This window comes from Etheostoma cragini, chromosome 4 (assembly GCF_013103735.1).
Source record: "Etheostoma cragini isolate CJK2018 chromosome 4, CSU_Ecrag_1.0, whole genome shotgun sequence".
Classification (NCBI taxonomy): Eukaryota; Metazoa; Chordata; class Actinopteri; order Perciformes; family Percidae; genus Etheostoma; species Etheostoma cragini.
The window spans coordinates 26,256,453-26,271,179 of NC_048410.1; the positions used below are offsets into that span (position 1 = coordinate 26,256,453).

Sequence of the window (14,727 nt, forward strand, 5' to 3'; positions counted from 1 at the left end):
CAGTTTATCATCCAGGGAGAGGAAGTGGATAGGGCGGACACAAGGAAGGGAGAAAAAAAATTCTGGTTCTGAAACACTGAAGCCCTCTTCGGGACAGGCCATAGCAGAATGTTCCTACTGAGAAGACTTGGAGTATTCAGTGTGTACAACAGGCTTCTAAAGCTCTTCTATCACTCTGTAGTAGCCAGTGTGCTGGGGAGGTTGCCAGCTCAAATTGGGCTGGAACCATACAGTCTGGAGTCAGTGGCTCATAAGAATTTGGGCATATCAAAGCCATCCTAGATAACCCTCTGATGCTCTCTACGACAAGCTGTGGGCAGATAGGTAGCCCACTTCAGGCGGTTCTTTGTTCCAGCTGCAATCCACGCACGCACACATTTTAACAATTTATTTAAGTTGACTTGAAGGGAACAATTTACAGAGATATAAATATAGTTGCATTAAATATATACAAAATCATGCATGTGCCATTGGCATACAGCAGGTCTTCATAATAAGAAGGATATCCCCCTCCCTATAGGGGTGGGTGTGGCTCATCGGGTACCGATCAGAAAGTTGAGGCAGTTCCATCTTAGGAAAGACACTGAACCCCTAATTGCCCCCGATGCTGTGTGAATATGTGTGGATGTACCTGATGAGGAACCTTGAATGGCAGACTCGCCCACAGTGTATGAATGTGTGTGAATGGATCCTGACCTATGTAAGATACATTTATCATACCCTGTTGGACTCCTGGATTATTTACCTAATATGTATACCTTGCTATATATATATATATTGTTATATTTTAATTATATTACACAAGACTTACTGTATTACACACTAGAACTTCAAAGATTAATCAATTAGTTATCAATCATCAAATGAATCAACTACTTTGATAATCTGTTTGAGTTTTTTATGAAAGCAGTAAACATTGTGTGATTGCAGCTTGTTAAATGCGGTAGTTTCTTCAATTCGCTGTGACAGTAGACTGAATATCTTTCAGTTGACAAACAAAACATTTGAGGACGTCATCTTGGGCTTTGGGAAACACTTACCTACATTTTTCACCATATGAAATTTTATAGACCAACAACTACTACATTAATCAAGAAAAATAACTAACAGTATAACTGACTATGAAAATTATCATTAGTTGCAGGCCTACTACATGTACTGTATTTTCCTATATGATACCCTACTGTTTTTATACTTATATACTGTACTATACTATATTTAATACATACTATTATATCCCATCCATGTTATGTAGCTGTAAAGGAGTGCTGGTTGTTTTAAGGTGCTCTCGCAAACTATAAAAAAATATTCTAACAACAGTCTATAGTTCTGTGTGCACAGTACTTCATGGGAACTTGGAAGCAACAGCAAATGTTTTCCCTGGCAACAGCTCACTAAGGCCATGCTAAAAACAAGCAAAACTGTCAAGGGCTCAAGGCTCAGAGATCATTGCAAACTCATAATATCATTGTTTTCTTTATAGTTTTACCTCACAATTTAAGGAGACCCAAACTAGAGTGGTCAAATGATCAGACAAATCCACAGTTAATAGTGTAAACTGAGTTGCTAGTAAGCAAAACATGTAAATAAACACACCCAATATGTCATTTACAATAGCTATCAGCTTTGTGACACATGTATTCTAATATCAAGTTTAATGGAAAAGAATGTTCTAGGAGTTTGAAACCATCATGTTTTTTTTTTTACATCAGTGACTGTCAGTGTTAATCACCCTGAGGGGCTAACTTGACAGTGCACTCTTTGGTACTGTGGGGAAGTGTTTCTCCAGCTGATGATGCAACAGCACTCCTCACTATGATAAAACCTGCAAAACAAGGCCAAGCACATCAGTGTCTCAGCATGCCACCTTACATAATTACATTGTGTTTTTAATCAGACAACTATAGATCCTACTTGTTTGATCGCAGCTCCTTGTCTATCTGCTCCAGAGTCTTCCCTTTGGTCTCAGGTAGCATGAAGAAGAAGAAGGCCGCAGCTGCCACAGCAGCCACCCCATACAAAAGAAACGTCCCAGACAGACCGATCGCATCTGTTGATTAAAAACACAGTCCACTCTGTGCTGGTCATTATTTCACGTAAATTAAGTCAGGAAAAACGTACCAGGAAATATGACTATCATTTCATCAGATCACACATTAAGTCAAGTTCGCTCTTAAATTGCAGCGTTGGTAACTATTTCCAATATAACCTTTTTAAATATAGTTTGAAATAGTCTTTACACACCGATAGCAATAAATAACTTATGGAGTTACGGAGCCCAGAGGATGCTACTTTCACATCTTGCTGGCTTTTTAGCATTACCAAACCTTCCTTCAAAGTGGTACACAGTGGTCCACCCACACAGATGTTTTCCCTTCATTTGATAAGACGTCTTCCTGTGTAGGTGTGTATGCGCTCACATGTCTCTCCTGTTTTCTCAGCAGACATTTTAACTTGTCATACCAGAAAAAAAGCTCAGCTGTAACTAATTAAATGAACAGTTAGACTTCATTGAAGTGTCTGTGTGCAATGTCAGCAAGGCAATATGCTACACTACTATAATAACAGATCACGTGTTTATTATATTTCCTTATTATATATATCATATACCCATATATTAGGGTTGTGCAGACTAAATTTTACAATTTGACTGACAAATTAACATTATTCCAATTACTGTTTTCATGTAACATGTCCCATCTCACAACTCATTTGCATTCTACTTCATCCATCATTAATTTTATTAGTTACACCTGCACTTTTTCTATTGTAACTAGTGAAAATGTGCGCCAGGTAAATAATGTATATGGGAACTCACCGATACAATTCAAAAATGTGAATGTGACCAACAGGTTGGCAGCCCAGTTGAAGCAGCTGGTAAACGCAAATGCCCTTCCTCTCACAGCGGGTGGAAATATTTCACTCAGGAGAAGCCAGGTCACTGGTCAAAGACAAAAGGAAAATCTTAATATACCAGCTCTAATAACCCACTCAGAGTTGGGTAGGGTTATTTTAAAGGTGATAAAGCTGCAGTAGGCATGCTAGCAGCTCCAAAATGCTTATTAAAGTGTCTATTACGCATAGTAGTATGTGCTTTAGTTTATAGTATGGGTATTTCTGTCAATCTTGCCTTGTGTAGCTTTACATGCACAATACACATTTTTAAACTTAAAAAAAACAAAAAAACCTTTGTGAAACATGACAATACATGTGTAACATGAGAATATACAAACTTGGTCCAAATCCAATGGAGTAAGCACTGACGACAGCCATCAGACACACAAGAATGATCCAGTTCACGACTGTGCCAGGGGCACCAGAAGGAGATGCCAGAGTAGTGTCCGGGGGTTTCTGTCTAACTTGATCAAGTACTATATCTTGATCCTGTGTGCTGGTATCAAGGAGTCTTTGGCTCTCAGGCATTTCAAAAACTGATCGATTACCAAAATTTAAATGAGGTGCATCTGTTCTGTTAACGTTAAAGTCCTCAGAATTACAAGGTCTCTTAGCATTCATCAATGAATGCCCACTGAGGAGTCCAATGGTTAGCAGACACAGCGCCATAACAGAGCAACCACTGATGAGCAGAGGCCTCCTGCCCACCCTGTCAGAAAACACCATGGAGATCAGAGTAGAGATCACTTTGACTAACCCCAAGCCAACAGACGCCAGCATTGCGGAGGCATTGCTCTGAAACCCCACCGAGTGGAAGATAGTGGAGGCATAGAGGAGAACATTAGGCTGGCCTGTGAACTGCTGAAAGAGCACCAGCCCGAGGCCAATGACAGTCCGAGTCCTCATGTTGTCTTTAGACTGGATAAGGTACATGCTGTTAAACTGAACCTTCCTGTTTTCCATGCTGGAGCTGACTTCTGAGTCACCTGCTTCTTGGTTTCCAATGGTACTTATTTGGTCTCTTTCAGTTTGAAAGCAATATTTTTGGCTTAAAGATTCCTTCGTGCTGGATGGAAGAAACCAGATAGCAACCAGCTGAATCAAAGTCGGCACTACGGCTAATCCAAACATCCACTTCCACCCTCTTTTGGAGTCAGACAGGATGTAGTTCATAGCATAAGCTGCCAGGATGCCCACAGTGATTCCAGCTTCATACAGTGTTACCAGAATGCCCCTTCGGTCCGGGGTAACCATCTCAGACACAAAGATGCAGCACGACATGGAGGATATACACATGGCAAAGCCCATTGTCATCCTGCCTACTACCAGTGCAGAGAAGGAGTCGATGAGAAGGACCAGGCTGCCAATCAGGATCAAGACATTGCTGAGGAGTATGGAGTTCCTGCGGCCCCGATGGTCAATCAAGCTGCCGCCCACGATGGAGGCCAGCAGAGCTCCTATCAACAAAGAGCTGACCAGAGCCTCCTGCTGGACACATGAGAGTCTGAACTCTGCTTTGAGCTGCAGCAAAGCACCCGAGATGATGCCCAACTCATAACCAAAGACAAGGCCGCCCAGACTGGACACCACACCGGCCAACAGGAGGATGGAACAACCTGGGAGGAAGGAAAACATTCAGTGGTTTACTATTTTAGAAGTGCACCCTTAACAAAAGATCTACATTTACACAGCAAAACAATCTCTGTGGTAAACTTGTGAATTTTAAACTAATGTCTCACCTTCATGGAGTTTTTTCACCAGATCGTACCACTAATGGCTGACTCCAAAAAATCAGCAGCTCTATTTACAGCCATTCAAACAAAACACATAAAGTCTTTTTTTTTCTTCAAGACACCAGATTTTATATTTAAAAAGTGTTTAGTTTAATTCTGGTTCAAAGCGAGGTATATTTTAGAGATTGTTTGCTATATTTACAGGATTTCATGCAATATTAACCTCTCCAGATAGCAGCAAGTCTATATCCTAAAAATGTGCCTACCGGAAGTAATGGATGATGTCATAAATGCTTGAGCTGTGGTTTCCAAAATGGGTGCTGCTTCACAACGGGGTGTGTCACTCCCCAATGTAAGTCGAGGGCAGATTTGAGTCGTGCATGCGTCACTTTGCGACAAGTAGCATACAAGATGCATACTTATTACTTCTGTAATGTCAATACAGTAAAAAATTGACCTACTTAACAAAGTTTGTTCACTGCTGGCAGCAAGTAGGCAATCAAACACAATGGGTTGTCAGTTGAATGGTGTTTTGTGCTAACGTTAGCAATCAAGCAATCATAGATAGCTAAAATGATTTTGAAATGACTGCTAGCTTAGCTACAAGCTATCAATCAAACACAAAAAGGTTGACAGTTGAATGGCTTTTTGAGCTAACGTTAGCAATCAAACAATCATAGATGGCTAAAACGTTTTTTGAAATGATTTCCATCTTCTGTTATTGTTTGTTATGAGAAAAGTTTATTATTTCATGGATTTAACAAATTTCAGTATGACACGTTATGCCGTAAACCTTTTAAATCTGCATTTGACGTACATCAGGGAGTGACAGGGTGTCTCAGCTGAACAAATCCTATGAAGGGGTGCTGTGGTGGAAAAAGGTTTGGGTACCACTTAGCATATTATTTAAGCTGTCGCACATTTTTTGTTGCGCCATCCTGTACATATTCAAATATATTTGTCTTTTTACTTTATTCGTATTATTATTCATGTTTTCTGTATGTATGTATATTTTTCCTAGTATTTCATTTATATTTATATTTTGTGCTTTGTGACTGATTTTGCTGCTGTAACACAGGAATTTCCCATTTTTTTGGGATCAATAAACATCTATCTATCTATCTTTCTACAGTCTAAATGTAGACTATGTTTTTACTCAGGAAGATCTTCATTTTTGCGCAATACATAATACACAATTTCCTGGTTTCCTGTGTTTTAATGAATTCGATCAAAGCTCTGTTGTGCAAATATCAATGTTTTTTATGTTAGTTTACAGAATGCATCATATTCTAGTTAATGGCAAATAAATGATTCATGTTCATCACTCCAACTGTTCCGCAGCTGTTTCTCGCATTAACCTGAGTCTTTCATGTGCAGTATCTATTGACAGAAATGCAAATGAGGCAGACGGTAGTCCACATGAAAGCTTCTGGATCTCAATACTAATTAACCCTGTCAACAGTTCCTTGAGGAAAAATGTAGCTTTGAACATTTCCTCACTGACTGCATACACAGTCCATTTGTAAAATGACAGAATTAAGTTTCTTTAGCCATTTGATTGATTGGTTGATTTGAAAAGTTGTATGATTATTTAAGGGCTCTTGATGGTCTAAATGGAGTTTCAGAGGTTTTCGCAGCTGTGACACTAAAGTAATGTAGCTCAGCGTAAATTCTTTCAGGAAGACCTAACACTTAATTAAAAATCAGCTGTTGGAGGCATTTACTTTCCTGTGAAACCAAACAGAATTGACCACAAATTCCAAGGGCCAATCACAGAATCAAAACCCCGCTTTAAATCTGTTTCTTTCCCTGCTGCTGTCAGCTGTTATTTCAGGAAAAGTGTGCAACCCTCCACTTCTCCTTCCACCTCCAGTCAATGTTACTCAAAGGCATCCTGGGTCTTCCTCCTGCAGGAAGCTCCATCAACTCCTTCGGTCTGGTCTTTGGGCTCCTTTGCCGCCACCACCAGTGTCTAGACTCTATTGCGGGGATTGTCTTGGCTTCCTTTTACAAATTATTCTATAACGATGGAGTCTAAAGCTCCAAAGACTGTACATTGTATTATGCTTATGTACAATAAACCTTTGCACATCTGCAAACAAGTCTCTCCTGATTGAAATGGTATTTGTATTGACTTTAAACAGGACACACTGGTCAGCCCTACAATGTAATGCATTGGTTCCTTACCTTGCTTTAATTTACATTAAAGTAAAACTAACTGCTTTACAATAGAAAATCACACATTTGCATATAACTTACCCATTGCTTCGGTCCTGTTACATTCACATTTCAGTCAGGGCTGGATTCATTTCTTGGAAGGCATCCTCTGTGAAGTATAAGCAAAACATAAGAAAATAATAATTGTTCGGACAATCTCCAGTTCCTGCAGTGCTCTCCTGGTCTGGCACCCACTGCGAGTCTTGTGTATTGCTGCTAATAGACAAGACAAGGGAGCCCACAATAGCCTGTTGCAGCCCTGTCACCATGCCAACCCTTTTGTTAATTGCCATGATTTCATTAGGGAGTCCACTTGAGATGGTCTAAACTAAATAAATAGCTCTGACCCAATCAGTTAGCTTGTTTAGTCCTATATTAAAATTAAATATCAGCTGATAATGACAGAGCAGTGGGGGTTAGGGGGAGGAATCTACACCAGTGTGCCGACAAGCACCACCTCTGTAGAAATGAACTGGGAGTAGGGCTGTCCCCCAACTAAGATTTCTTTAGTCGCTAAGTCATTTTTAGTTTTTTTTTATACGGAATAACTTATTTAAATATAGATTAGTAAACAAAATCATATGAGTGTTAGTGGATCAATAATTTATTTAATCGAGGACAGCCCTAACTGGGAAACATATTTCAGAGGACAGTCCTCATTTATAATTTTTGGTTGAGCTGGTTTTGGTTCACTTGTGGATAATTAAAACTCAAAACAATATTTAGACAGGCACACAAAACCTCCCATCAATTTGTAACTGTGAAGGTTCCTGTTAGGGTTATACGTAGCATCATAGTTCCAAATTCCGACAAATTTCAACTCCAACAGAGACATTTTACAATATTTTATCAGTCATTGTGTCCAAACAGTGACTTTTTATCTTCTTGGAGTTGATTCTGATTACTTTTAAAGCTCTTGTTATAGTTGCTGGTAAATTCCTCTGTCAACAAAACAGTGATTCATCTTCGATCAAATTAAGTAACTCGCAAGATTTTAAAAAACGTTGTCAAAATTAAAGCAGCAGAGTCTGGGATATCCCGACTTTTGGCCTTAGTATGGTCAAGCTAAAACAATTCTGGATCCTACATTTCCCAAAATGCATATCAATAGCATCTTTTTTGGGATACTTGTCCATTGCCCAAACATATGTAGTTATGTTCTCTTTGACTTCTTCTTTAAAAAAAAATCTGCTTTTAAGTTTGCCAACGTTTCTTGAGCAAGACACTGAACCTCAAGTTGTGCCCACAAGATGTGCCTTGCAAGTGTGTGAAAGGGTGAATGAGAGTGATTGTGACGGAGTGTAATCTCCAAAGACTCTGTATTTTTTACCACGCATATGTAACAAGTAAACCTTTTTTATACTTGCAACAAAGTCTCTTCTGATTGAATTACTAGAGCCCACGTGGCCTCGTCAAATTGCTTGTGTTGTCCAAGCAACAAATCTAAGAATTGATTGACTGAGAAACAATATTCACTTTAAAGTGACATAAAGCAAGTGGACCATCTGTTTGACGTGTGCTTTCTAAATGAATGGAATCTATTATTAGAATGGTTGTCTGTAAAATCCATCAATCCTTACAGTTTATCAAGCACTTCAAGTTTACACTATGTGTTATATAATTGCAGAAACTAAAAGATAACAGTGCTCATACATAAGGAAGCGAAAACTGTGTAAAACAGTGGAAACTGTTTTTTCCAGTGGTGGAGGAAAGACTCAGATTCTCTTCTATAGCTAAATTTACTGGAGCAATGCATCATATTTTATGATCTTTTATTAGTTTTTTGCATTATTAACTAGGCTAACTGTTTTTAGATAGAAGTGGAGTGGAGTAAGAAGTATGATATTCCCTCTAAACTGTAGGAGTACAAAGGGGCATGGAATGCTCAAAATTGTACAGTACTCGATTAATTGTATGGTTACATTCCACCACTGGGTCTATGTCACAACGTTTTCCTTTAATTTCAAAGAAAACCGCTGCTGCTAACAGTTTCAGGACAATAGAACCACTTTTCATCGACTCGCACTGTCTGCCCGTGTTGTTTGACGGGGCGGACAGTAGATGCGACAGGCTGCTGCCATCTGTGTTTTAAAGCTGTATATGAACAGTGAAGCCACTTTAATCCGCTGAGGACTCGTTCGGCTGTGAGACATCCGGGAAGGGAAATGGACTCACCGTAAACAGCAGAGGGAATTATAAAGAGATGCTCCTGAAGACTGCTGATACTTCCCTGGAAGTTTGCGCTACGTGGCAGCCGTGTTAAACTCGAAAGAGGGAAAACTTCTTGGCGAAGTTTTGACACCAGAGGTCGACAACTGGCTAACTTTCCCAGGAAGGAAAGTCACGAAGACTCAACACAGCGCTCACAGGTTAAAGGACCAGTCAGTAGTTTTCATTTTGGACTATGGAGCCAGATGTTCTAAAGATGCAGGACTTAACCCAAACCTAGTGTGGGAGATTTATTTTCTCAAAGAGCAACTATTTGCACTATTTTTCAAGCCATATTTTAAAAGAATGCCAAGAAATATGTAGGCTTAGCCCCCCCCCCCCCCCACACACACACCCACTCTGACATCTCTCCATTTAGTGCATGAATAGGTACTGAGAATAGATAGATAGATAGATAGATAGATAGATAGATAGATAGATAGATAGATAGATAGATAGATAGATAGATAGATAGATAGATATTTAGATAGATATTTGTTGATATGTCTGTAATTCAGGCCTGTGTGTAATAACAACAGAGTGTAAATTGTAATTTCCCCTCGTGGGACTAATAAAGTATACATTATCATTATTATTATTATTATTATTAATTTATATTTTGTACTATGGCAACCACACTTTACAATACCTTTTATTTAATGCCACTTTACATTCATTCAATTCCTTTTGGTCATTGTCTGTTGTTTGCGTGTTGTTTATGGGTTTGCTTTTAATTTTACTGTAGGAAACTGTTTGTGCTCTAATAAGATAATTTCCCCACTGTGGGATGAATAATCTATCTATCTATCTATCTATCTATCCATCTATCTAACTATCTATCTATCTATCTATCTATCTATCTAGCTAGCTAGCTATTTATTATCATTATTATTATCATTCATAGTTCAGGATTGCTGTAGGCCTGCATATTACGCTGCAGCACCTCCTCAATATTATTATAGCCTGCACATGGTTTTCCTCAACAAATTCAAGTAGTCAGATATTTACTACGCACTCCCCTTTTTATTGTAACTGTTCTTGAAAAGATGACACTTTCTGAATGTTGTGGAGTCATGAAGCATGACGCAGTGACCGGAAAATCCACAATGAACTACTACTTCTATTATTTTTTAGTCAATGTTCCATTATCTTTAGTGTGACTGTTCCTCACATCCCCAACCGGCACCTTCAGACAGCGCAAGAGCCTGGGTCTGGCCGAGGTTTCTTCCCAAAAAGGAACTTTTTCCTCCCACCATGCTCGCTCTTGGGGGAATTAATAGAATTGTTAGGGGTTTGTAAATCATAGTGTGATATAGACCTAGTCTTTCTGTAAAGTATCTTGAGATAACTCTTGTCATGATTTGATCATTTAAATAAAATTGAATTGAATTGAAGCAACCTCAGTAGGATATAATCGATCATGTCCAGCACTGTATCAATGCAGAATCGTCAATGTCTGCATTTCAACTTTTACACCTCTACCCAGTATGCAGAAAAATTCAAACACACCATTTTAGGATTGGTGAAATGTTTGTGTTCATTGGTAAAACAACATTACAGTGACTTCTTAACAGGACAACATGTTTCTGTGTGGGAATGAATAGATCACGGAATCCAAGTAGCTCACAGTACATTTCCTTTATGATTGATGGAAACACCTACATTTCCTATTTCATAGAACAATAAAAAAAATCTCTAGAAAACACAAATGAAAAAAAGCCTGCTTTTTTGACAATCTGAAACTGGATGTTGTCATTTCCAAAGCATCAGTGTCATGTGCAGAAATCTCTGTGCACATAGCACAGGGTAGTGGGGGTGCAAGAGGATTTTCAGCAGGAAATGTGAGGAGATTTGGAACTGAAAATGACTCTAACTTGATGTGACCATATACTGTATGGACTCCTCTGACACTTCGCAGTGTCTGATTCTGGAGTTGGGAAAATCTTTAACCCCAACTTTCTGAGCGACTGATCCTCCGGTTTTTTGCACCTCTTTACATAAATATGGCTATGAAATACATCCTAAAATGGATAAATGGGCATACATACAGTATAAAGATGTATATTAGTCAATATAGTTCAATCGCCTAAATACATTTGTTTTACTTTTATTTAATTCAGGGGCCTTATTATGTCGTTATATTTAAATTACGTTTGGTCATCTTACAGACTAAAAGCAACTAGCTAGCCTTCCTGGCATAGTGCATCAATAGTATCTCCCACAAATTACCAAAGAAAATCTGACAAATGTTTACTACTTATAAAAGTCCTCTATAACATATTAGTTCAAGTCCAAGTTGAAAAATACTGAAACACCATTATTTATGAAAATTAGACAATGTCTCAATGATTTGCATAATTAAACACACAAGTTAAGAATAAATAATAAGGAGACTTTTATGAAACTAGATCAGGTAAAAGAGTTTCTGTTGCAATTTGTGTGGGGTCAAGTTGCATAATGCCTGTTCTACTAAGGGACGGACAGTCGGAGGGAGACAGGGAGATGGAAAAAATAAATGTGACATTTAAAAAAATAAAAGTCCGCTCAAGCATCATCAGAGATCAGGGTACCAAAGTATAAGCCGTTTTTCGTTTGAAACCAAAAACATAAACGATATGGAACAGTGGAGTTTCCACAATAACCTTTTAATTATTGCTACCGAACTAAATACTTTATATAACAACAAAATAGTTAAAATTAGCCTAATCGGAAGCTACAGGCGACCAAGTAATTGTTAAAGTGCCGGATTCTTCTTGCTGTTAAATCTTCATACACTTTATTTTGACACAGTAATGTCACTTCCGGTCCAGCTAAATGGTCTTCAACGCGCAGGTAAGCCTATACAAAACAAAAACGAGACCTTTGTTTTGGACTTTCAATGTTTATGCACATTAGAAAAATTAGACCTTATTCTCACTAAGAAAACAACAGAGGAAAAACGAGCAGTCTTCCAGTTATTTTAAATGTGTATGGGCATTGGAAAAACGGGAAAACGGAGCTCATAGTTTCTTTTTTTAGTTTTTGCTTTAAAACGAAACACGGATTATAGCCTACTTTACTTACTTTATACTCTGACCATCAGAGTAGGGTTCCAAAGCATAGACTGTTCATGTTAGCTAACAGTCCATTGTTCCAAAGTCATTTTAGCCTGTGCTGAAAGCAACACTGGCGCTGTTGCCTTGGAAATGACAACATCCGGTCTCTGAATAAAAAAACACTCGTTTCTATTTTCGAGTGATTTTATTTTTTGTTGTATGAAATAGAAAATGAATATCAAAGCATATTTTTTTTTAATTGCTCTCATCACCTTTTTACAATGAAAAGAAGAAAAAAAACGCCTTATTTCAATTTCAAATTTTGTATTTTAAAACGAAAATCAAACAACCTTTCGACCTTTTTTTTTATATCTATTGAGGAAATGAAAATCGAATGAACATAAGATACGCTGACCGTTAAGGTAAGATGTGAATAGTATGTAAAACCTTTCTTTGGACATTTCCTTCTTCCTCTCCTTGTGTGAATTCATTGGTGGCCGCTAGGTGGCAGCCTGTAGAAACAGGGCACAGGAAGCACGAGGACAGCACACAGTAGAAAAACAACGGAAGTAAACATGGCCCAGGAGAAGAGCATGGCGGTCCCAGAGTTCCTCAGTAAAGCAGAGTTATTAAAACAAGGAGCAGAAGCCCGGGTATACCGGGCAGAGTTTCTGGGAAAGCCGACTATTGTGAAAGAAAGGTTCCCGAAACGCTACAGACACCCAGTGCTGGACGAAAAACTGACCCACCGCAGGACGGTGCAGGAGGTCCGCTCCATACTCCGCTGCCGGAGAGCAGGCAAGTTTCTCTCTGCTGGTCTGGACCGCACTCTGTAGAAGACTGAGTGGACTAGATCCAGAGCAGCATACTTAGCAATACAATACAATACGGTTTAATAAAAGTAGCGATACTATCTTCAACTCCAGCTAACCTCAACATGAGAGTTTATACCGAGAACCGTGCAACCGTTTTAGAAACCTGCTGCCCCAAATCCTCACACCAAATGTGTATAAATCCTCCGCTGAAACTAGTCCCCAACAAAAAAACTGTTTCCTCCATTATTAGTACTTACAAATGCACTAACACACAGTTTGGTTTACGTTTTTGCCAGAGTTTTTTTTGACAATAAGGAAGAATAACAGTATCCTTATTTAATATGAGAAAACACAGACTTAAAAGGAGTTGCTTTTGTATCTTTAGAGCCCAACATACAATTTGTTAAATCAGCCTTTCCTCATTCCCCCTCCTCAGGCATATCTGCTCCTGTAGTCTATTTTGTGGACTACGCATCCCACTGTATTTTTTTGGAGGAGATCGTGGGTTCCTCGACTGTACGTGACCACATCGCATCCACTAAGCGGTCGGATTCCTGTAAGGAGCTGGAGCGACTGGCTGACCGAGTGGGCCAGATCCTGGCCAAAATGCACGACGAGGACGTCATCCATGGAGACCTGACCACCTCCAACATGCTGCTGAGATGTGGCCTGGAGGATGGGGAGTTTGACCTGTTCCTCATCGATTTCGGCCTTAGTTACATCTCAGCTCTGCCGGAGGATAAGGGGGTGGACCTATATGTGCTGGAGAAGGCTTTCCTCAGTACCCACCCCAACACAGAGGCACTGTTTGAGAGGCTGCTAAAGAGCTATGCAGCGGCATCAAGGAAGTCTTCAGCAGTTATTAAAAAGCTTGATGAGGTTCGCTTAAGAGGGAGGAAGAGGTCAATGGTGGGATGATGGTCTGTGTACAGGGACAAACCTCTTTTGAAATGCTGTTTCTAAAAGTAGGTTCTAATTACAAAGCTGTTGTTGTGCAAAAAAGAAGAAGCTGTTTCTTCTTATGGAAAGCCAATATAATAAAAAGTGTCTTTGTAATGATGTTAGGACATTTTGAAACCATTTGTCTCAAACTCTACAATAATGTTACATACAAAGTCAGACTATATTCTTATTAGTAAGACACATTAGCGTCCTCACATCCATTATTGTTGATTTTGTGGTAGCACGTACCAAGAATCTACAGAGACAAGTTGTTGTTGCCCCGCTTTACTACAGAGCAAGACATAAAAGATGGATGTTGGCATGGATTTACTGTTGTGTTCAGAATAATAGCAGTGTGTTTAAAAAAGTAAATAATGCTTAAACAACAAACAAAACCAAACAAAAGCTTTTAATTCCATAATATCTGGGAACACTGCACATTCAATTCACAAAAACATGACCAAAATTTATCAAGTTTGTGTTCTGTCTTTACAGAAAGTGAAGAAAAAGGAATATTGGGCAATTTGGGTTGTTCAAAGAAATAGCCGTATTTGCATTTTTCTTTACCAACTCAAACATTTACTGTATAATCTGTAACATGTCTCAAGGGTTTGCTTTACTTTGAATCACTGCACTAATATTGCATGGAGTCAACCAACCTCTGGCACATGTGAACAGGTATTCCACCCCAGAACAATTGAACTACATTCCTACAATTCCTACAATTCTTCTGCATTACTGGGTTTGGTCTCAGAAACAGCATGTTTGATGTCACGCCACAAGTGTTCTATGGGATTGAGGTCCGGGGACTGTGCTGGCCACTCCATAACATCAATTTTCTTCATCTGGAACCAAGACTTTGCTCGCTTACTGGTGTGTTTT

The 14,727-nt window shown here is 39.0% G+C and overlaps 2 protein-coding genes and 1 long non-coding RNA gene across 4 annotated transcripts; 2 read left to right on the plus strand and 1 right to left on the minus strand.

Annotated features, from left to right (window-relative positions):
- Positions 1–776: 776 nt before the first annotated feature.
- Positions 777–9,239, minus strand: slc2a10 (solute carrier family 2 member 10). 2 transcript variants are annotated; one of them, XM_034870030.1, is made up of 7 exons: positions 9,021–9,239; positions 6,888–6,954; positions 3,234–4,511; positions 2,819–2,941; positions 1,915–2,050; positions 1,728–1,825; positions 777–1,564 (listed from the first exon to the last, which is right to left on the minus strand). In XM_034870030.1, exons 2-6 carry the CDS (start codon positions 6,889–6,891, stop codon positions 1,729–1,731), a joined length of 1,638 nt encoding a protein of 545 aa, XP_034725921.1. In that variant the 5' UTR covers positions 6,892–6,954; positions 9,021–9,239; the 3' UTR covers positions 777–1,564; position 1,728. The 2 variants fall into 2 exon arrangements, with proteins under 2 accessions (XP_034725921.1, XP_034725920.1); XM_034870029.1 differs by lacking the exon at positions 777–1,564 and having other exon boundaries at positions 1,697–1,825.
- Positions 1,414–12,361, plus strand: LOC117943725. Its single transcript, XR_004656418.1, has 3 exons — positions 1,414–1,423; positions 12,136–12,141; positions 12,214–12,361. It is a non-coding gene; the product is annotated as an uncharacterized LOC117943725 (long non-coding RNA).
- A 254-nt stretch (positions 12,362–12,615) lies between these two features.
- Positions 12,616–13,962, plus strand: tp53rk (TP53 regulating kinase). Its single transcript, XM_034870031.1, has 2 exons — positions 12,616–12,886; positions 13,340–13,962. Exons 1-2 carry the CDS (start codon positions 12,664–12,666, stop codon positions 13,819–13,821), a joined length of 705 nt encoding a protein of 234 aa, XP_034725922.1. The 5' UTR covers positions 12,616–12,663; the 3' UTR covers positions 13,822–13,962.
- Positions 13,963–14,727: the final 765 nt, after the last annotated feature.

What these genes read in the sequence shown, in the direction of transcription:
- slc2a10 (XM_034870030.1), bottom strand. An exon ending in CTCCATTGGATTTGGACCAA is followed by an intron (nt 2,942 to 3,233) that starts GTTTGTATATTC and finishes GTCTTTGACCAG; the next exon opens with TGACCTGGCTTCTCCTGAGT. An exon ending in CACATTTTTGAATTGTATCG is followed by an intron (nt 2,051 to 2,818) that starts GTGAGTTCCCAT and finishes TTTAATCAACAG; the next exon opens with ATGCGATCGGTCTGTCTGGG.
- tp53rk (XM_034870031.1), top strand. Translation starts at nt 12,664, where the DNA reads ATGGCCCAGGAGAAGAGCATGGCGGTCCCAGAGTTCCTCAGTAAAGCA. An exon ending in ACTCCGCTGCCGGAGAGCAG is followed by an intron (nt 12,887 to 13,339) that starts GCAAGTTTCTCT and finishes CCCCCTCCTCAG; the next exon opens with GCATATCTGCTCCTGTAGTC.